This window comes from Phodopus roborovskii, unplaced genomic scaffold (assembly GCF_943737965.1).
Source record: "Phodopus roborovskii unplaced genomic scaffold, PHOROB, whole genome shotgun sequence".
NCBI lineage: Eukaryota > Metazoa > Chordata > Mammalia > Rodentia > Cricetidae > Phodopus > Phodopus roborovskii.
In genome coordinates this window covers 10,348,599-10,370,087 of record NW_026125506.1, presented here as the reverse complement: position 1 = coordinate 10,370,087, position 21,489 = coordinate 10,348,599, and the positions used below count along the sequence as shown (strand labels likewise).

Sequence of the window (21,489 nt, the reverse complement as noted above, 5' to 3'; positions counted from 1 at the left end):
TGAGATTAAAAGACAAATGTTCAAAGCCATCACAAAGCGCTCTAAGACGGACCAAATTCAGAGAACCCTTGGACTGTGGGTTTGGTATTCTTTTTTTCCCCCCTACGCCTGTCTGTGAGACACAGCATGCTGCTGCTGCCATTCCAGAACCCGAGTCGCAAAGAGAAAGTCCAAAAGACTCTAAATGAAAACCTCCATGCTGCTGAGGGTGGGACCATGCTGGCTGGCAATCTGTCTGCAGCCTCCTTGTCACAGGAGATCCTGTTGCTGGTGGAAACGGCGCCCTTAGCGAACGTAGTGTACTTCACAAAGGCCTCCACCCCCCCCCCCCCCGAGTTAGAGACCTTCCATGTATAGACAAAGTGTTTCCAGAACCTTCAGAAAGCTGGATGTGGGGGAGGTTCTCAAAGAATGGTGCTTATGTTGGTGACCTTGGCTCCCATCTTGAATGGGGGCCATACTTGGAAGGTTTCTCCTAAGGTCTGAATACGGCCACTCCGCACCAGAAAACCCTGTGGCCTTCCTTCCTTGTTTCTAGAAAAGGAAAAGTGTTGGTGCACCGCAGCCCCCCAAAGGTTAGCAACCAGCTCCAAATCTAGCTCCCTCCAGTCAGAAACCTCAACTCCGTCTCCCACCGTCTTCTCAAGCTGACATCGGTTCATGCCTGGAAAGTGCTCAGGAGCCTAAGGAACTCGGTGAGGTCAAAGTCACCACAACGTGGCCACCAAATCCCTACCTCTCAGTCTAGTTTCCTACGCAAGACCTGCTTGGGATCAAAGATGTAACTCCCCCAACTCAGAAGCAACCTCCCTCCAACGTGCTGATTGGACTCGATGGCCTCTGTGTCATATCGGTGGTTGAGTCCCTCCTGCTTTTATTCCTTTTTGTCCAAACTCTGGAGGCTGAACTGGTGATGATAAATGTGCGGCCATCTCTGTTGCCATTCAGTGCTTGAGGGACAAACAGCTCCTTAATGCAGTGACTATCTTGAAATCGTGTGAGCCAAAAAGTTGGCAACCAGAAATGGAAAAAAAAATAATAATAACGTTCCAGAATTTCTCACTCTCATGCACTCAGCCAGGCTGCACACAGTAGACATCAGGCAAGCCCTGGAAAACCTCTTTTCCACACATAGCCCTGGCTATGCATCGAGAAGTTTTCCACTGTATACATTTTTATCCAGAGGAGGGTATTTTTATATTTTGACACTAGGGAACCATGATGAGTGAGTTTCCAGAAAAATCCATTCTGGGACAAATGAAGCCTGTCTCAGCCTCTGCCGCCTCCGTTACCACACACACCTGCAGGGAGACCCTGCCACTTTTCACCTTGAAACTATATGTTGAGGGGATCCACGCCATACGTCGATGTGACTCAGCTGAGTTCACCGTGGCTTTATTGTGACAGGATTTGGTATGACCTTTGCACACAGAAACATGGGCAGAAGCCCACAGACCTGCAAACAGATCCATCCAGTTCACATCCTACAATGGTTTAAAACTAGAAAACACACCCACACACACACATACACACAAACTGTTTCTATGAGAGATTGATGAACTTTGTCTAAAATTTTACAAAAGGGACATGACATGTTCTGTAAACACGTCCCTAAATACAGAATTGTATAATAATCCTGGGTGTCCATGTTTGTTCTGGAACTGGGGTGCAAGATGGATACAGAATTGGTCCTCAGAGGTGTCATACAAAACAAGGGTTTTGATCTTTTAGTCTTTGTTTTGTAGGGTTTTGGTGGTGGTGTGTTTTGTTTTGTTGTTGCTTTTGGGGTGGTTGAGGCAAGGTTTCTCTATGTAACAGCCCTGGCTGTCCTGGAACTAGCTCTATAGACCAGACTGGCCCCAAACTCACAGAGATCCATCTGCCTCTGCCTCCCGCGTGCTGGGATTAAAGTCATGAGCCATTGTTTTGTTTTTTTAAGACAAGGTCTCACTATATAGCTCTCAATGGCCTGGAATGCATAGAGATTTGCCTGCCTCTGAGTGCTAGGATTAATTTCCTCATTGTTATTAGGGTTCGTGTGGTGTGTGAGTGTGGGCATGTGTGTGGAGATCAGAGTTGATTCTCTCTGTGGATTCCAGGGAATCAAACTTGGGCCGTGAGGCTTACATAGTGAGTGTCTTTACCCACTGAGCTGCCTCACCAGCTCAAACTCATCAGGCTCTTTTGATTGCTTGTTTGTTTACATATTTATCAAGACAGGGGCTCCCTGTATAGCCCTGGTTAGCCTGGAACTGGCTACGTAGACCAGGCTGGCCTGGAACTCAGAAATCTGCCTGCCTCTGCCTCCTGAGTGATAGGATTAAAGGCATGGGCCACCACCATTGGCTATATGATTTGGTTTGGGGACCCAGGCTGCCCTCAGACTCACTTTGTATTAATGGATGACTTTTAACAACTAACTGGTCCTCCCTCCTGAGTGCTGGGATTATAGACGTACATACCACACCCAGCAAATACTGTTTTTTAATTGAGTACCAGCAGTCAAATATGGGGGTTGTCCCTTAAGTACTGCCGAAGCCAACTTCTGAAAATTCTGGCCCACCATCCGTTGTGACAACAGCTATCTGAAGAGTGGTGTCCCTTGCCCATGGCCTGAATGGGTACTGTAGCACCTGATTGGTGACTGAGTGTAGGATCCCAGCTGCTCTGAACACAACCTGGGCCAATGTGGCCCAAAGGCTGGGTGGGTGGACTCTGGGGCATGGGACAATGGGTCAATATTGGACCTTGCTTTTATACCTATGGCCATGAGCCACAACCCTCAGCCAGTCTATAAATGGATCCGGGAATCAGCCTGTACCAAAATGGACCTTCCCCAGACCGGCACAGCACTGCATACTCCCAGATAGTAATGCAGGCCTCAGTTTCCACACCTGTAAAGTGGGGTGTTGCATCAATGACTCATGGTGCATTCTGGGGTGTTGTTTTGGATTGTGTGGAGCACTAGTACACCTGTCCAGTGTCTGAACCAGGAGCTTGACAACCATGTGACTGTCATCTGAAGGTGGGGGTGGGGTCATTTTGTCTGGTGCTTCAAGCATCGCTCAGCCATGAACCAGAGTCACGTGCAGAGGTTCAGATGGTTCACTGGTAAACCCTTCCACACACCCTCTCTGACTCATTATCCCCACTGTGGCTAGGAGGACTTGCCTGAATCCCAGAGGCTGGCTCCTAGGCAGCACAGAGTTGGGGTAGGAAGCTATCCTGTCCCATGAAGGGTGACCTTGCAGGCTGGCCCAGGCATCTCTGCCTGGCTTCCATGCCAGCCCCACTTCTGTGAGCTCAGTTGCCCCGGCTGTAAAGTGGGGGTGGCTACACATTTCCTTACCGGGTAGCTATGAATTGCCAATTACTGGGGACTGGCCATCCTAGTCCCAGGTCACCACTCTTAGGAAGGTTGAGAGATTGATAGGACAAGGTGTTGTATTCCTATTATCTAGCTACTCAAGAAGCTGAAGCAGGGGGATTCCTGAGTCTAGCCATTTGGGAATAGCCTGGACAACAGAGTGATACTTTCTTGAAAATTCAAAACAAAACTGAAACCTAGTCAAAAATCCATATTCTGGGGCCCCTGCAGGGAGTGCAGGTCTCATTTGTCACTTGAGACCCCCAAATGAGCCGGTGTCTTGTCCGCTCTGGGGTCTGGGGTACCTTTGTGAATCACCAGCCTTAGTATTGATGTCATGTCAGCTGTCCCTTGCCCTGAAGTAGAAACTTGCAGAAAAACACCCAACTACGGAATTCTGAGTCGAGGGAGGGAGAGCAGAGGGAGCAGGGTGGACTGAAAAAACCTGGAGGCCTTCCTGGAGGAAGCTGGTTTGGAAAGCTGCAAGAGAGGGCAGTGAGCTGAATGGAGGGTGATTCCACACAGGTTCCTCTCGCTAGCATTTACTTAGTGACTGCAGCTGTTCCTCGCCTCGATAGAGGAACCAGGAGGGAAGAGCATGAGGCATGGGGACCAGAAGTTCTTCATGGAGAGGACACCCTGACAAAATGAACTATGACAAGAGAAGATGGAAAGGGGTCCAGAGGGAACAAATGTAAAGGTATGGTGGGGCTAACGACCCACCAAGAAGAGGCCAAAGGAGCCTACAGGTAAAGGGGAGCATGGGAAGGAGAGAGCGACCTGGCTGAGCAGCTCCATGGGGCATGCTTCCTGAGGGCACTGGGGAGCTGCAGCAGGCACGAGGCAAGGGATGTTGCAATTGGATTTGCACTTTTAGTTAGGTGAGTCCATTTGCCTGCCCTGACTTATCCCCCACCCCCTTTCGGCTGGTTTAGTGCCTTCCATTCAGTGAGGAACCCCAATGAATGACTATGCGCTCCCTCCCCTCCCCCACCCACCCCAGCTGGGTCCAGCTTTCTTTTCTTTCTTTCTTTCTTTCTTTTTTTTTTTTTTTTTTTTTTTTTTTTTTTTTTTTTTTTTTGAGACAGGGTTTCTCTGTGTAGCCTTGGCTGTCCTGGAACTTGCTCTGTAGACCAGGTTGGATTAAAGGCATGTATGTGTGCCACCACTGCCCTGGCTAGGTCCATCTTTCAAAAGCTTGGCTCTCTACAGCCTTGGTGGAGTTAGTTACTATAGAAACCAGGCCTTCACAGTACCCAGATGCTGAAGCTACCCCAAGACCCAAGAGCAGCAGGGCTGGGTAGAAGTGACTTTGTTGAAGGCGACCCACTGGGGAGCTAGCCTGTGACCTTAGCCTGAGAGTGACCCCCTCAGGGACTAGCCTGAGGCACCCACAGGCTAGCCTTACAGCCAGGCAGCCAGGCCTGTGTTGGTTTCTCCCGCATCAGGTACCTAGGACTCCATTTCCTCATCTGTGAAATGGCTGTGACTGGAGACCAGTGCTTGATACTGTTTGAAGCTCCCAGCCCTGAATGCTTGTCCCGCAGCCTTGAGGCATGAGTCAGACTTCCATCCCTGTGGGCCCAGAGTGTGGCCCAGAAGTTACCAGGCAAGGGTCTGGAAGCACTCAGCCGGCCACCCAGTGTGGCCGCCCCTTTTCACCACCCTAAGCCTGGACATCCCAGCCATCTTCGTCTGTTGAGATCACAAGGCCCACAGGTATGCATCCCCTCCCCTGGTAGATTTGCTGGCATGTGGCTGTGGTCAATAGTGCTGCTGTGAACAAATACGCATGCCAGGATCCTCTCACAGACCTCTGAAGAGCAGTCAGTGGCCTTAGGGCTGAGCCATCTCTCCAGCCCCACCCCACCCCCATGGTTCTGCCTTTAACTGAGGAGCTGTCCATGTACTAGGGGACCATCCCTCCACATTCCCGCCATTGACCTGGGTCACTTTGTTCATAGCTGTCTGAAGGTCACTGGGTGATCCCACTCTCATCTCATTGGCCAATTCTGGGCGGGGGGCGGGGCTGTCCTTTGGCAGTCAAAAGGCAGCAGCATGGCTGATCCAGGTGAATGAATCACCTGGGGTGGGTGGATGCTGGGCAATGGTAACCTCTGGCCTGAGTGTCCCTCCATCCCCAGTGGCTTCTTAGAATAGTCCTGACCACATAGTGCCTCTAGATCTGTGTGTGCCCTGCACATCACCCCTATCACTAGCAGGAGGCCAGATAGGCATGTCGGCATTGACTAACTGCTCCCAAGGCCATCTGTCCCTCCAAGGAGCATTTTGGTAAGGTCACACCTGTGACCCTGCCTCTACTATTTCCCCACTCCTGTGCCCAGCAGGGACTTTGGTCATCAGTGCCCTGACTCAATTCCCACAGTCAGCTATGGCCCCAAAGCAGGGGAGGGAGGGGACTCAGCATGTGCTACAGACTCAGGAGCACATGGTCCTAGGACCTTGATGCTTTTTCGGGGGAGAGGGGTTTCAAGACAGGGTTTCCTTGTCTAGCCCTGGCTGTCCTGGAACCCACTCTGTAGACCAGGCTGGCCTTGAACTCAGAGATCCACCTGTCTCTGCCTCCTGAGTGCCGGGATCAAAGATGTATGCCATCACCACCACCCAGTGACCTTGATGCTCTGTTTTGTGAACTTAAAAACATGACTTCTTCGGGTTGCTCAGTTCACTGTGAAGCCAAATGTTCCAGAAGGTACTTAATTTTTCCAGGCTGCTAGTGAGAACTGCAGCACATCCTGAGTCTACATTTGGAAGATTCTGGGCCTCAACCACCATGCTGGGCCACCCTAGGCCTGCCCCTTCCCTTCTGTAAAGCCCCCCAGCATTCACAGCAGACATTATTGCCTTAGAGCAGGTACACAGATGATTGTAGACAGTGTCCTAGTCTAAGCCATCTTCCACAGGGTGATGGTGGCACATGCCTTCAACCCCAGCACAGCAGACATTACTAATCAGTTACAGACTCTCTCAATTTTCATAGGGCCAGGATCCTCTGCAGTCAACCCCTGAGTGACCAGGAACAGGCCAGTAAGGAGGGCCATGGTTTTGCTGTTGAGATGGTCTCACTGTGTAGCCCAGGCTGGTCTCCAGCTAGAGCGCTTCCTGCCTCAGCCTTGATTGCTGGGACAGGTTGTGTACTAGCATCAGGCTTGAACCCTTTCCCATCCCACCCGACTCTCAGGTGACTGGCCTGCCCACATGTCAGTCATCTGCCCATCTTTTATTACGCCCTGTGGTCCTCCATGTACCTCCTGAGGGCACCACCAGCCACAGTGTCAGAGGTTGACATCCCAGCTGACACTCCAGCTGTGTGGCCTTGGCAACCTCTTTGAGCCTTCACACACACACACACACACTCATATGATGAGGCCAGTGTCTTCCCTAGGAGGTGACGGGACTGCCTGGCTGAAGGGTACAGTCATCTCCCATCTAGGGCCCATGGGGCATACCATGTGTGGATTCTGTGGGGAGGAAAATAATACAAGCAACCATTACTTGACACAGCTTTTATTTTGGCCCTTGTACCCTGTCCATGACTAACATCTCTCTTAGCTCTAGAATCAGCTGGACTTGATCTTTGTGCTTTGGGAAAAGCGGGCATCACTCCCCCTACCCCGTACCTTTAGTTTGTAAACCCAGACTAGAGTCTACGCCTCAGCCCTCCCTCCGTAAGACCTGAGCTCCACCCAGTGGGACAGTGAAGACAGGGACCAAGTCCCCAGAGGCACCTGTGCAGACAGCAGAGTTCAGGGGACAGAGTGAGAGGTGAAGGCCAAGTCAGCTAGGTGACGGCATGTCTGTCTCCTGCTAGGGCTGGGCTCCCTGGGGACAATGCCATCCCTTCCCACCAGCAGCCAACAGTAATCTAAACTTCACTTCACTGCTAAAAAAAAAAAAAAAAAAAAAAAAAGCAATACCTTATATACTTAAAAGTAAAACCCACAGCCATGCCCCTGCCCCTGAGCCAGCAGGGAGCCAAGAGGGCCTGGTGACAGATATACCTTCAGAACCCCGACCCAGGGCCTCCTGGGACAGAGGATTGGGGCCAGGGTGAAATCTGTCCATCTGATTGCGGAGATTGGAGTGACAGTGTCCTCCAGTCCCCAGGGCTCGGCCCTGAGGAGGACTGTAAACAAGACCCAGGTAGGGCGGGCTGCCCTGCCCAGCACTTTGGAAGAGAGCCAGCATGGTGGACCCAGCAGGGAGGCCCACTGGTTATCCAGGTGGTGGGAGCAGCAGCTGCCTGGGCTCTCCCCCTGCAGGCATGGAATCAGCCGCAGGTGTCTGTCTCCTCCAGGTGAACCTTCGAGGAAGCTAGGCCACAGCCCAGGAAGGAGGTTGGGTGGCTCTCAAAGGCCCTGCAGAGCCAAGGCCGGGCAAAGTCCTGCCTCAGCTGGTTCCAAGCCAGGGACAGGGGGACCTATCCAGTTTAAGCTCCACCTTCTACCTGCTGCTTCAGGCCTACCCAGGTGAGCAGCCCAGGAAGCAGCTACCAGGCCCAGGCCTCCCGATTGCGGTGAGGCCCAGCACCAGATATACCCTGGGCCCCATGCTGTGGCCAGCCCCAGGGTTGTCCTGGGACAGAAGGCCTGTGGCCAGCCCCAGGTCTGTCCTGGGGCAGAGTTGCCTAGAAACCAGTTCCTTGAGCTTTTGAAGCATGTTCAGGTCCCAGGTTCTTCTTAGCAGTAACTGCCACTGATCCCAGAGGTCTTCTGGTAATATGTCCTATGTCCCCTGAAAGCCTGGCTCCGAGTCCAACCCGTACTGTACTTAGGGCCTTCTGTACTCAGGCTTCCCTCACAGCCAGTAGGCCCCTTAAGGCTGGTCCTGGGTATGAGTCCCACCAGAGCTAGAAGGATGCCAGACCTCCAGGCCAGCTAGGTCAGCCTGGCCTCCACGCCACTGGCTCCTGAGGGCCTGCACCTCCAATCCATATCGCTCATGCAGCTGGGCGAAGGATACCAAGGGCCCATTGGGTGCAGAGGCCCTGCGACGGGGTGGCAGCGGTGGGCGCTTGGGGGCTGCAGTGGGTTCTTCGGGCAGAGCGCTCCATACTGCCCGGCCATTCTCCTTGGGTCGCGGGTTCGAGACCGGACTTGGGTGGACCGGCAAGGCGTTGGCAGGGCTTCCCTCCCGCATGGCTGCCAGCTGCTGCTCCAACTCACGCACCACCAAGCGCAGGTAGTGGAAGCTGGCTCGAGATAGCGCCTTCACCCAGCCCTCCAGGGCTTCCTGGCTGTCGGCTGCCAGCACATAAGGCCGAGAACGACCGCCAGCAAAGTGCACGGCAAAGGCAAACTCCTCCCGGGCATCCACCAGCTCCACCGTGCAACCCTCCAGCAGGATGACACCCAGCGGCTCGCGGCTGGCCTCCGACTCGAAGTAGAAGAGCATGTTGCCACGAAGCACGAACCAGCGCCGGTGCGAGCCGGCCCCTCGCCCACCACGCTTGTGCAGGAAGCCAGCATTGTCCACCGGTGCATCGCAGGTCGCGTAGAAGGCGAGACTTCGCTCATTCAGCTTCATGGCCGCAAGGCCTTTGCTGGTCCCCTGCATCAGAGCTGATGTTACTCCTAAGATCACCAACTCCCAGAGCACACCCACCCCAGGCCCCCAGTGAGCACAGGGAGACAGGACTAAAACCCAAGTCTCACAAGGCCACTCGGAGCCCTCCTGCTGCCCTTGACTCAGGAAAGAACATTAGGCATTCAGAACTCTCTGGACACTTAGCACAGGTTAGCTCCATGTGGCAATGTTTGCATCGTGTGTAGTTGGGGGAAACAGGCACATTGAGGAACTAGCCACAACGCCAAGGTCACAAAGCAAGTTGGCTAGAGCCTTTGCTGGTCCCTGGAGGTCCCGGCTCTGTGGCTCAGCCTGGGTCTGGAGGTCAGGCTGGTGAGAGAGGGAGCTATGAAGAGCGTGGCAGGTGGGCAAACAGTAAAGACAAGGTCCTGTGGTGAAAACTACTGCTGTGAGGAAAACTACCAGAGGAGGGTAGGAAGGGAGGAAAACACACTCAGAGTGGTGAAGTAACTTAGAAATGACCTATATAAAATGTGGGCTCAGCCCAGACTGACCTGGAGGGAGGGACAGAGCACTTGAACTCACACCTCCCAAAAGGTACACAGTGGGGCAGCGGTGGGTAGTAGGACTTATCAGGAGGTGGCACACAGGTTACCAGTGTGGCCACTTGGAGGAGGTCCTGCACCCTGAGGTCCCCAGCACAGCCTGACCTTGCTCTCAGATGGCAGCCATACTTTTCAAGAGGCGTCTGTAAAGAGCCTGGAATGCAGTAGGCACTCAGCTAGTCTACCCGCTTCTGCCTGGGTGGCAGGCCCCAGAGTCAGGAGGAATAAGGTCTGGGTGGTGGCTCTGCGGGGCCACCTGACAGGTAGAGGGAGAAACGGCTGTCAAACAACTACTTATTTTCATGCCACCGCATGCCACCCACACTGAAGTCAGGGACAGCTTCCTGCTGAGCGAGAGACTGAGACCTGCTTGTCCCAACAGAGGGAGGGAGTCAGCCCCTGAAGGTTCTAGTGTATTTAGTGCCCACTGCCTCCCTGTGCTGTATGGCATCCCTTTCTCTCTCTCTCTTTTGAGGCAGAGTTTCTCTATGTAGCCCTGGCTGTCTTGGAACTCACTCTGTAGACCAGGCTGGCCTCAAACTCACAGAGATCCACCTGCCTCTGCCTCCCCAATGCTGGGATTAAAGACATGCACCACCACTGCCCGGCCCAGCTGTCCCTCTCTAAGCCTGTTTCTCTCTGCATAAGTGACTTGTGCATCCTTCCCAAGACAGTTCCTTGTGCCCACCGTGCTCTGCTTGCTCACTGGGGTCACAGGTCAGCTCAGTCCCCAGGATTGGTCACCTCTATGCACACAGTCAGCCTCTCTGGACCTCTAGTTCTCCATCTATAAAATGAGAACAGAACGGTCTAAGTCAAGGTTATGGCAATGAGACCGGGGCTCAGGGAACCAGGCCCTCTGCCATGGTCGCTGTAGTGAGTGTACTTGGTGTCCCTCTAGTGGGTCCTGTCTCAGTGAATGACCCCTGGTGGCACTCTCCCCACCCCACTTCCCCTCCCCCACTCAGTCTTCCAAAGCCACAGATGTTTAACTCCCCTATCTCTAGGTCTGTATCTATGTTTGCTGGAACCAGCGCAGGAGCCTCAGCAGCCCTCCCTGCCTCCACCTTTGCTCCTTTCTACCCTGTACCTCAAGGTAAGAACACCTCCCTAGGGCCCTCCCCTGGGCCCACAAAGGGGCCCTTATCTCCCATAACTTCTACCCAGTCTCAGTCCCCACCCCACACCATCTCAGCTCCGTTCCCAACCTCTGCCTGACTTTGTCACCAAACCTCAGCCACTCTGGCTTCCTTTGTGTCCCTCAAATGCACCAGACACTTTCTTGTATCAGGACCTTTGCCCTGGCTGTTACTCTGTGCCTGGGATGCCCTTCCTTACCACATGGCAGGGTTCACCACTGTCTAGGGGTTGGCATCCTCCATCCATCCAACCACAAGAGACCACCGGGCATTGTACTACATCCCAGCTGAAAATCACCTGGGTCATTCATGCCTGCTCCAGGAGGGGAGGGGTTTTCTGTCTGGATTTGAGAACCCGGTGTGTAGCAGGTGCTCTTGGGAGCCTACAGGACAAAGCAAACCTTTGTCAACATGAGGGCCCTGTGACAAGGGGTGGTCCCTGTCCCATGCTCATGGCCCAAGCACAGGGCTCAGAGCAAACTACCCAAGTGGGGCACTAACCGCACTAAGACTGACAAGAACTTGCCTGGTGTCCATCAAGCCACCCACCCTGACTGCTCAGATGGGGCCACCCTAGCGCAAGGTCACCAGTAGACAGAAAGCCCAGCCAGGTCCCTGGCCCTTGCCTGCTCCAGCTAAGCAAAGAAAATGAGTCTGAGAGACAGGCTCTGGCTTCTCCTGGAGGGAGCAACTGCTCCCCATTTTACAACCACCCCGTTCTCTCTAAGTCCAGAGTCTGCTGAGGGCACCGCACTAATGAATCAACAGGGCCTAGGCACGATGCTTTAGGAACCAAATTCCTGCCCAAGTTGGTCCAGCATGGACGGCCAGTCATGGCCGCTTCCCAGACCTCAGTAGCCTCAGTGGGCTTCAAGGAGGCTCAGAAGATGAAAATAAGGAAAGTCTGTGACTAACTACAGGGAAAGTATTCTAAAGTAGGCAAAAGCACCCAACGTGGTGGCTCACACCTGTCATTCCAGCACATGGGAGGCAGAGGCCAGCCTGAGCTATATAGCAAGACCCTGTTTAAAAACAAACAAACAAACAAACAAACAAACAAAGGCACATGCCACATATGTTGAGGCCAGCCTGAGCTATATAGCAAGACCCTGTTTAAAAACAAACAAACAAACAAACAAACAAACAAAGGCACATGCCACATATGTTGACATATACCTTTGATCCCAGCACCGGATGCAAAGGCAGATGGGATCTCTGTGAGTTAGAGGCTAGCCTGTTGTACATACCTGAGCTACAAAGTCTCAAGACTGTCTCAAAACAACAACAACAAAACCCATAAAAAGGCAGGGCTGGCAAAACAGTTCAGCGGATAAAGATGCTTGCCCCCAAGCTGCCTTAACTGAGTTCGATGACCAGAAACCACATGGTAGAAGCAAAGAACCGACTCCCGCAAGCTGTCCTCTGACCTCCACACACGCGTACACGTAAACAAAAATAAATACTAGGAAATTAAGGACAAGTGATGGGCCCACCATTCGAGGGATAATGGCTGGCTCCTGAGCTAGGACTCAAGAGAAACTGAGGCAGGGCACCACCGCAGAACCGCAAGCCTGGGCAGTGTGCGGCCCGGCCACGATGGAGGCCGCGGGCGGGTCCCGTGCGATGGCCGCGCGGATCCCGTCCCTGTCGCCATCCCCGCCCGCCCGGTCTCACCTGGCTGCGGGTCTGGAGCAACGGTCTATCCGTCCCATGGCCCAGAACCGCTTGAAGGGCGGTGGCAAGCGGACGCTTTGTCTCCCCGAAGCCGAGCTGCGGCGACCCGCGGGCGCCCCTTTAACCCTGAGCGGCCCCGCCCTGGAGGGGCCCGCCCTGAGCTGTACACACCAGCCCATTGGCCAGTCCCCACAGGCCCCGCCTCCGGGTTCGCCACGCCTCCACGCGCAAGCCTGAAAACCACTCTTAAAGGGACCTCGCTGGTGCCAGGTGTCACCAGCGTTCTGTCCTAGAAAAAGTCTAAGGATTTGAGCTGAGGAAAAATTAAGCCTACTATGGCACAAGTGTGTTCACACACAAACACACACAGGAAGAAAGGAGAGCTGGGTGTGCTAGTGCAGACCTTTAATTCCATCACTCAGGAGCCAGAGACAAGTGGATCTCTGTGAGTTCAAGGCCAGCCTGGACTACATATCCAGTTCCAGGCTAGCCGGGACTTCCATAAGGAAACCCTATCCTTAAAAGAAAAGAAAAAGTTTAACCCATGGCGTTTCCAGACAAAATCAACACAGGTCTGTTGTAAATGTGCAAGACACCAAGCCATCAGCACACTTGCCCCAGGTGGTGGTGAGGAAAAGTTCTAGAAGTGAGCAGACTGCATGCTCTCCCAACAGAAACTCGGCATCTCTGGGCTTCCATGTCTTGCCCGCAAAATATAAAGACAAGTGTAATATTTACAGGGCATGACTCAACAGCAGGCGTTCTTAGTAGGAATTGCCGGAGTTTTACTTTTTTCCCTCCTCTTCCCAAAATAACACAGTTCCACCTCCCAGAATCCTTCACTTCCGTTCTATCTGCCTCCTCCTCACTTCCTTCTACCTTCCCACCCCGAGACCTCCTTGGCCTGAGGACAAGAACAAAACAGGACAGATAAGGATCCCTGCTTCTTTCCATACTCTCTCTCCAGTACCTACTGTGTGCAGTCGGATCCAGACAGAAACCGTCAGGTGTCAACCGACAGACAGTTCTGAAAGTGTGTGGCGTGAGGGACAGAATAGGCAAGAGTGGGAGGGAGAGCAGCAGCTAAGACAAATTCTCTGGAATTGCCACTGACCTGGCACTGAGCCATGACTTGGCAGCATGTGTGAGAGCCCTGGGGTGACCTGCAGGAAGGGTGTCCCAAAGGGCCCAGATGAGGGCAGTGTACAAGGGGGGGGGACAAAGAAGTTGCCTCGTTGCATAGGACCCTGTGAAGTTGGGGGAAATGTTGCTTTCAGGCATGCATGGCAGCGCCCACTTGTAATTCCAGCAGTCAGGAGGCAGAGGCAGAAGGTAGCTGCAAAGCCACAGCTGCATAGCAAGTCCCTGTCTCACAAAAATAATAATTAGTGTAGTAGACCAGGCTGTCCTTGACCTCGCAGAGAGCATGTCTGCCTTCCCACTTGGGGGGATTAGTAGCATGATGTCCGGCCCGGAGGATTTTGAGCTGGGATGCAATCTTTAGGGGGCAGTAGGACAAGAGGGAAGGCTTGGAGGCCAAGCATGAGCCTACTGCAGTGAACCGAGTGAGTGGTGAGGGCAACTTGAAGGTCAGTGGGACAGAAGTGGGGAGTGGGTGAGTTTCATGTCTGTTTTCGAGATGTATGCACACTTGGTTGATGGCTTCTGGGTGGAGTATGAGAGACCCGGGAAAGGAGTAATGGGCAAAATGGGAGAGCCTGGAAGGGAAGGGAGAGTCTAGAGCAGCTGTCACCAAACTGAACTGGAGTCAGCAGGGATCCATGGTGAAAACTGAAGCCCACTCTACCTCACACCACAGACCTCAACATGAGAGCGGCCATGGGAGGGAAAGCTCTAGGGGCCCTGAAGGTGGAGCCCACTGGGCATGCGTGGGGCCTGGTGAGATTCCCAGGCAGGGAGGGGTGGCCCAGCCTTCCTGAGGGAGGAAGGGAGACAGGGAAGTCCTTAACTGTGCAATCAGTGGTCAGTGGTTGATCATCATCAGTCAGTCGTCAGTGGTCCTCAGTCTGTCTGGTCAGTCAGTTGTTACTCTGCCTGTCATCGTGAGTTGTCGGTCCTCACCTCGTCAGTCACCATCAGTCAGTCCACCCCCAGCCTAGACTGCATGCATGAGCTTCCATTCCCAGCACCATCATAAAAGGGAGATTTAGTCCCCACTTCCCACACGTGGATTTGCAGACTCCGGGGTGTCCACTCCTCTCCATACATTTCTCTCTCCAGGGCTCAAGGCCAGTTCATTTGGCAGCTGAAGTTGGCATCTCCATCCTTTTCACGACTGAGTAATGGCTCATCGTTGGCATGGAATGCAGAATGCATTTTGCTTATCTGCCCATGCACTGAGGGGCCTTAGGCCGTCTCCAGTAGTAAAAGGCCAGTACATTTGTGGCTGGGGTTGAAGATGGGTAGGAGGGACTATGAATAAGGAACACGAGAGAGGGGAATTTGGGAACCTCCACTGTGGGACTGTGGCCAAAGATATGGTTTTGCCTCCAAACCACGTCTCAAATCCAGCACGCCTCCATCTCTGCAGCCTCTGCAGCCACTTCCCCATCTCAACACTGTCAACCCCTCTTCAGGACACCAGGGTCCTTCAACTCTCCTCCTCGGACCCGCTGGGCTCTAGACTCCCTTCTCACCAGCAGCTTCAGGGCTCCTTTTGCAGCTTGCCTCAGAACAAATCCTGCCATTCTCTTGGTCACAGGCAGTCATGGCTCCTCATCACCTCAGGACCAAGCCCAGAGCGTTTCCTGCCCACCGCAAAGCATTCCTTGCATTGGCCCTGGCCACTCCTTCCGCTACCTCTGCTACCTGCCCTGCTGTGTGTTCCAGAATGGACTGTGCGCCAGACCTCTTCCTGTCTGCTGTTCCAGAAGACTCCCCACACCCTCGGAGACTTGGCTGCCCATTCTGATGCCTGAGGCTTCACTGAGCACTTCCTCTTCAAGGAGGCAGATGACTCCCAGCTCTTTTTACTGATCAGTACCTTCCTTCCTTCCAGTCATTCACTCAGCCTTTAAAGAGCTGCTGTCCTAGGTACTCAGGAAAAGGGGTTTTTTGTTTGTTTGTTTGTTTGTTTGTTTGTTTTTTAAATAAGGGCCAGGTGGTAGTGGCACGAGCCTTTAATCCCAGCACCAGGCAGAGGCAGAGGCAGGTGGATCTCTATGAGTTCGAGGCCAGCCTGGTGTACAGAGTGAGTTCCAGGACAGCCAGGGAACACAGAGAGACCCTGTCTAAAAGGGAAGGAAGACTCGTGTTCTTTCTCGAATGTCCTGTGTTACAGGCTTCGCAGCCATGTCACCAAATCCTCACAAACACTGTTTGAGACGATGTCCTGGCTAGTTTTATGTCAACTTGATATGAGCTAGAGTCATCTGAAAGGAGAAAATCACAATTGGAGAAAAATGCCTCCATAAGATCCAGCTGTGGGGCACTTTCTTAATTAGTGATCAGTGGGGGAGGGCTGATGGTCCTGGGTGCTGTAAGAAAGCAGGCTGCCTTAGGGACAGTGGTGGTACACACCTTTAGTCCCAGCACTCAGAAGGCAAAGGGAAGCAGATCTCAGTGAATTGGAGACCAACCTGGTCTGGTCTACAAAGTAAGTTTCAGGACAGTCAAGACTGTTATATAGAGAAACCCTGGAGAGAGAGAGAGAGAGAGAGAGAGAGAGAGAGAGAGAGAGAGAGAGAGAGAGAGAGAGGAAGCAGGCTGAGCAAGCTAATAAGTAGCTCCCCTCCTTGGCCTCTGCATCGGCTCCTGCCTCCAGGTCCCGCTCTGCTTGAGTTCCTGTCCTGACTTCTTTTAGTGATGGGCTAAGATGTGGAAATATAAACACAATCAGTCCTCCCCTCCCCAGCTTTTTTCTGGTTGTGGTTCTCCACCGCAGCCATAGCGACCCTGTGTGGGACAGGGTAAGGAAACTGAGGCTTACGGAGGTCACAGACCTCAGGCTGCTTTCACAAGCCTGGGCTTTAAGGTCATCAGCTTTCAACACTGACCAGCCTGACATTTTGCCTCTGCGTTTTCATTGCTGCTATTGGGGTTTGTCCCTGCTGAGGGTGAACCCAAGGCCCCATTTATACAAAGGTGATCGCTGTAGCACCAGGCTGCACCCCGAGGCCTCTACACAGCTGTCAAAAGGAATGGAGTGTGACAAGTTGCTGCAGCATGGATGATCTCTTAAAAGAAAGCAGACATACAAAAGCCACGTGTGACTCTGCACCAAGTACCAGCCTCTTACTGGGAACTCGAGGGCTCAGATAATAGACCAGCACTGTTTTCCCAGGAAGTCAGGTAAGGGAATGAATCCTGCATAAGAGACAAGGCTACCCTCTGTCAGAGAAAGCCACACCCCTAGGGAGCTAGGGCTATCTTTATAGGTGGAGGTCACACTTCAGGTGGCATTAAAAGGTGTGTAGGAATTTCCCGAGCAGAAGCAAGGGTAAGGCAATGGAAAGCAAACAGTCTGGGAGAACAGGCCGGGGCATGGGTGTCCCGTGGTTACTGGTGAGAGATGAGGTTGCTGAGGCTGAGGTAATGGGGAGCTGTGGAGGGTTTTAGAGTGTGTTCTGGGAGCACACCAGACTGGTGCCTTGCAAATAATTGATAATAACAATATAGTAGCACTTATTGAGCACTTCCTGCGTAACAGACTGACACATGAAATCTCTGACTTGGTTTTCACTATAGTCCAATCAAGTAGAGTTATGTATTTTTTTTTTTTTTTTTTTTTTTTTTTTTTTACTTACTTGTGGTTTTGTTCTGTTTCGGTAGGGTCTCACTGGGCTGGCCTGGGCTCACTGTGTAGATCAGGCTGGCCTCAGAATCACAGAGATCCACCTGCTTCTGCCTCCTGAGTGCAGGGATTAAAGTTGTACGCCATCATGCTATGCTTAGGGTTATTCCTTATCCTTTTTTTTTTTTTTTTTGGATTAAGAAATGAAGGCGAGAAGATCCTAAGTCGCTTGCTGGGGGCATGGCCAGTGGTAGACTGCTTTCCTAGCCCATGAGAGGCCCTGCGATCCATCCCCAGTATTGAGAGTGACAGAGATACCAAATAATCGATTTAAAACAAAACAAAAAACATAAGGGAGAAGGCAGACTTGAAACCGTCGTCCTCCACCTGGGTGGCGCTGCAGTCCATGGGGACCGGGTCTCTGGGTCTCAGGCTGCAGCTGCGCTGCCGCTCATGGCCAGCAGAGGGCCCGCGCACCTCGTGTCCGTCACTGTTGCCAGGCTCCAGCCCAGGAAGAGCACAGTGCATGGATCCGGGAGGCGACCCCAGTCTCCCAGCTGCGGAGCAATTAGGGCCTATAATTACCGGGATTGGAAGTGGATGAGCCTCGCGGGGCCTCAGGGCACTGAGTCACTTCCCCACTAACCAGATTCCCAGGGCTGGCGGAAGAGGGGGCGACTGCGCTTCCCTGCGACCTTGTGCTGGCCGGGATTGGGCCGAAGCCAAGACCAGAACCTACCGTGGCCAGCAGGGAGCAGGTTCCTGCTGGCCATTCCACAGATCTGTGGGGCTTGGCGAGGGCACTTGCGTCTGTGTGCCTCGATTTCCTCCTCTGCCAAGTGGAGCGGAGTGGGCCCCTTCTCCAACATATGGTTGAGGCCAAGCAGATTGTCACTTTGTGGAAAACCTTCAAAATTGTTTCCACATGACCTAGGCCAGATGGCACATACCCGTGAACCCAGAAACTCAGGCAGAAGGCTACAAGTTCACAGTCAGCCTGGTCTACTTAGTGAGTTGCAGGACAGCCTAGGCTACAGTCTCAAAACAAGCATAAACACATCCTTAGTTATTCTCCTACAGTTGTCTTTATTTCTGGCGCTGGGTACAGTAGATGAGGGAGCCCTGGGCTCCAAAAACACTCTAGTCAGGAGTCCAGAATTGCTGCTTCAGCCCCTCAGCATCGGTGTGACCTTGGTCAGGCCACGTGGGTTTCAGCCTTCCTCATCTGCATAGGGCAAACGAACAAACAGTCCTGCCTTCATGGCAGGCATGGCCTTAGCCAGGAAGACCGAATTTTCAGCATGAGGCCTGACTATTATATTTGTCTTGAGCAAGGACTGGGGACAGTTTTCACATGGAAGGGGCAGTGAGCGCAGAAAAGGGAACCCAGGCCCTAGAGAGGAAACAGAGGGAAAAGATAGTGCCAGGCCCCTGAGCTCAGCAGATCAGACAGACCCACAGCTCAGGAATCAGGCTTAGGCGTTCTGAGTGTGTGCCTGGAAGAGAGGCCCCAGCTGAAGTGTTAGCTATGCTGAGGCTGCTTTCCAGAGCCCTTTCAGCCACAGTTGAATCCAGTGTATGAGGAACAGTTTAGATGAACTCTCTGGGAGCCTCTGAAGCTCTGGATTAGCCAACAATTGCTGTGTAATGACAACCCCTCCCCCATCTCTGGTCTGCTAGGAAACACCCGTCTCATGGTTTTGATAATTCAGGTGCAGTTTGATCAGCTGTGACTCAAGGTCACGAAGGAAGTTGAAGTCTAAAAAGAAACTGGGCTTGACAGCTGGACATGTCCTGTAACACTAGCACTTGGGGAGGCTGAGGCAGGAGAATCAAGAGTTTCAGATCAGCTTGGGCTACTCTGTCTCAAAAAAACAATTAAAATGTACCTTTAGAAATTCTAGCCAGGTGTAGTGGCGCATGCCTTTAATCCCAGCACTCAGCAGGCAGAGGCAGGGGGATCTCTGTGAGTTAGAGGCCAGCCTGGTGTCAAGGTTATCCTCCTGCCTCTGCTGCAGAGTGCTGTGATTACAGAGTCCAGCCATCATGCTAGGTTAAGCAGTACATTTTAATTAACGTTAGAAATGCTAAGTACAAGGTGGGTTTGGAGGCTCACATCTATGAGCCCTTAGCACTGGGGGGCAGAGGCTGGGGGATCAAAATTTTGAGGCCACCTGGCAAAACTGTCTTAAAACCCAAAAGCAAAGCCAACCTTGGCAGCACAGGCTGTTATTTCAGAAGGGTTTAATGTTCAAGGCCTTCCTGGACTAAGTCAAAGGCTAGCCCGGAAAAATCAATGATTTTTAATAGATTTTAATAAATGATTTTTAATGAAAAGTAAAAAGCAGGATAGGGATCTAGCACTGGGTTACAAGCCCTGGGGTTGTGACCAGTGGGTACATTTCAAGCAGTCTACTATTTCTCACTTCATTCTTTTCTTTTTTCTTTTTACTTATTTTTATTGCATATGCAGTGTTCTGTCTGCATATTTGCCTACACACCAGAAGAGGGCACCAGATCTCTTGACAGCCGGTTGTGAGCCACATGTGATTGCTGGGAATTGAACTCAGGACCTTGGAAGATCAGTCAGGGCTCTTCTGAGCCATCTCTCCAGCCCATCACTTCATTTTTCTTGATATACTTACTATGTGGCTCTGGTTAGCCTGGAATTTTCCTTGTAGATCATGCTGGCCCCAAATTCAGATTGCCTCTACAATCCAAGTGCTGGTAGTAAAGGCACTGGACATATATGCCTTTTTTTTTTTTTCTTTTTCTTTTTGTTCACTTATTTTTTTGGAGAGTATCTCAACAAACTAACCAGTTTGATGGGACTAGGCTGGCTGACCTACAAGTCCCATTGGTCCTTGCCTGCCTTTTATATGATGCTGGGCCTTGAACTCAGATCCTCATGCTTGCACACTTTACCTATCGTGCCATCCCCCAGGTCCTATCTGGTGAATGTTTGTTGCTATTTATATTAACAATATGAATGGCTTAGATCATTGACTCATTAATACTTTCTTGGCTCTGGTTAACTTTCATAGGTATTGTTGGGTTTGTTGGATTTGAGACTTGTCTTATGAAGACCGAGGAAGGTCTCCAGCACTAGGTACCCCTTGAACTCATCCTCCTGTCTCAGCCTCTAAATGCTATCCTTGTTACTCAGTACACCTGGCTGATATTGTGTTGTTGATTTGGCGAACCTGCTAGGCTAGGTTCAGCTGTCCTTCTGACCAGGCCACCTGGGTCCCAGGCAGAAGGACCCCGTGCCGCTGCCTGCCCTCAGCAGGAAGGAAGGGCGGGTGGCTGGGTCCCTGGGAGTGGTCAGCCAGCTTCCGGCAGTCCCCGCCAGCTGTGGGGACTGGCGTATCGGTCTCCCCGGCTGGGTGGGAGGAGCTCGATCCCAGGGGCACAGAATCCAGAGTCGCTGCTGTCACCGCAGGGTCTCATGTGGGGCGCAGCAGCAATGGCCTTGGAGCCCTTCGAAGGAAAAAAACAAAAACAAAAAACGTAAATAAACAGAGGACTCTGACAGCGCAGGGCTCTCAGGGAACCCGGACTGGGGCGGGCCCGCGGGACGAGAAGCTGAGCGAGGAAGGAAACAGGTTTGGGCCTCGGAGAAATCTGGCAGGCAGGGCTGGCCTGTGATTAAAAAGAGGAAGAACCACAAGTCCCCATTTAACTCAGCAGGGCTGCAGTCGGCTGCGAGAGGGAAAGTGCTTGCGGCTGGCAGATTGCAGCCACCATTTGGCAAAGGCTGCCAGTACCTGATGCTCCGCGCGCGCATCCTGGCCACAGCCAGGCTGCAGTTACCCAGCATTCGCCCAGGTGTTGTACGGGGTGTGTGCCGGGCCAATCAGGCTACACCTCACCGAAGGCCCTCCTTCCTGCTTAGACACTGCGTCCTTCCAGGGGACGCTTCCGATTGGGGACACCAGCCCCAGGCTCTGTGGCAGAGCTTTGCTGGGCCTTCTCTTCCTCACACTTCTTCATGGCTCCCCAGTGCCCTCCTAAAGGAAACAAACAAACTGCACCAAGACCTCAAGACAGCACGAACAAGTCAACGTGTACAGGCGGGATCGTTTCCACACTACCAAGGCTCCCGAGGGGCTCTGCATTGGCTGTTTCTTCGGCTCAGAATGCCTTTCCTTCAAACTTCATCATGCCCAGACGCTTCCCTCTTGAGGGAGACCTCCGCTTAAATATTACTCAAATATTTCTCTTCCCGAGTCCCAGAGTCAGCCGCCCCACATCAACAACCAGCATGCCGCCTCCACCAGGGAATCACGAACTGGTGTCCACAAACACAGTACCGATCACGTAGAAGGTATCGCCCTCGCACGTTTTTGTGGCTTTTTCCAAGCCGTTCGGCCACCCACCCCCTGCTCGCTGCCGTCCGATTGT

At 52.6% G+C, this 21,489-nt stretch overlaps 1 protein-coding gene and 1 long non-coding RNA gene across 2 annotated transcripts; both read right to left on the bottom strand.

The window, feature by feature from the left end:
- Positions 1-7,955: 7,955 nt before the first annotated feature.
- Positions 7,956-8,991, bottom strand: Pheta1 (PH domain containing endocytic trafficking adaptor 1). Its single transcript, XM_051176589.1, has one exon. The coding sequence runs from the start codon at positions 8,942-8,944 to the stop codon at positions 8,204-8,206; it is 741 nt and encodes a 246-aa protein (XP_051032546.1). The 5' UTR covers positions 8,945-8,991; the 3' UTR covers positions 7,956-8,203.
- A 1,221-nt stretch (positions 8,992-10,212) lies between these two features.
- On the bottom strand, positions 10,213-12,404 carry LOC127216059 (uncharacterized). The gene is made up of 3 exons (XR_007833992.1): positions 12,333-12,404; positions 10,957-11,041; positions 10,213-10,306 (listed from the first exon to the last, which is right to left on the bottom strand). It is a non-coding gene; the product is annotated as an uncharacterized LOC127216059 (long non-coding RNA).
- Between the last annotated feature and the right edge of the window lie 9,085 nt (positions 12,405-21,489).

Coding starts and splice junctions, on each gene's coding strand:
- Pheta1 (XM_051176589.1), bottom strand. CDS start 8,944: ATGCAGGGGACCAGCAAAGGCCTTGCGGCCATGAAGCTGAATGAGCGA.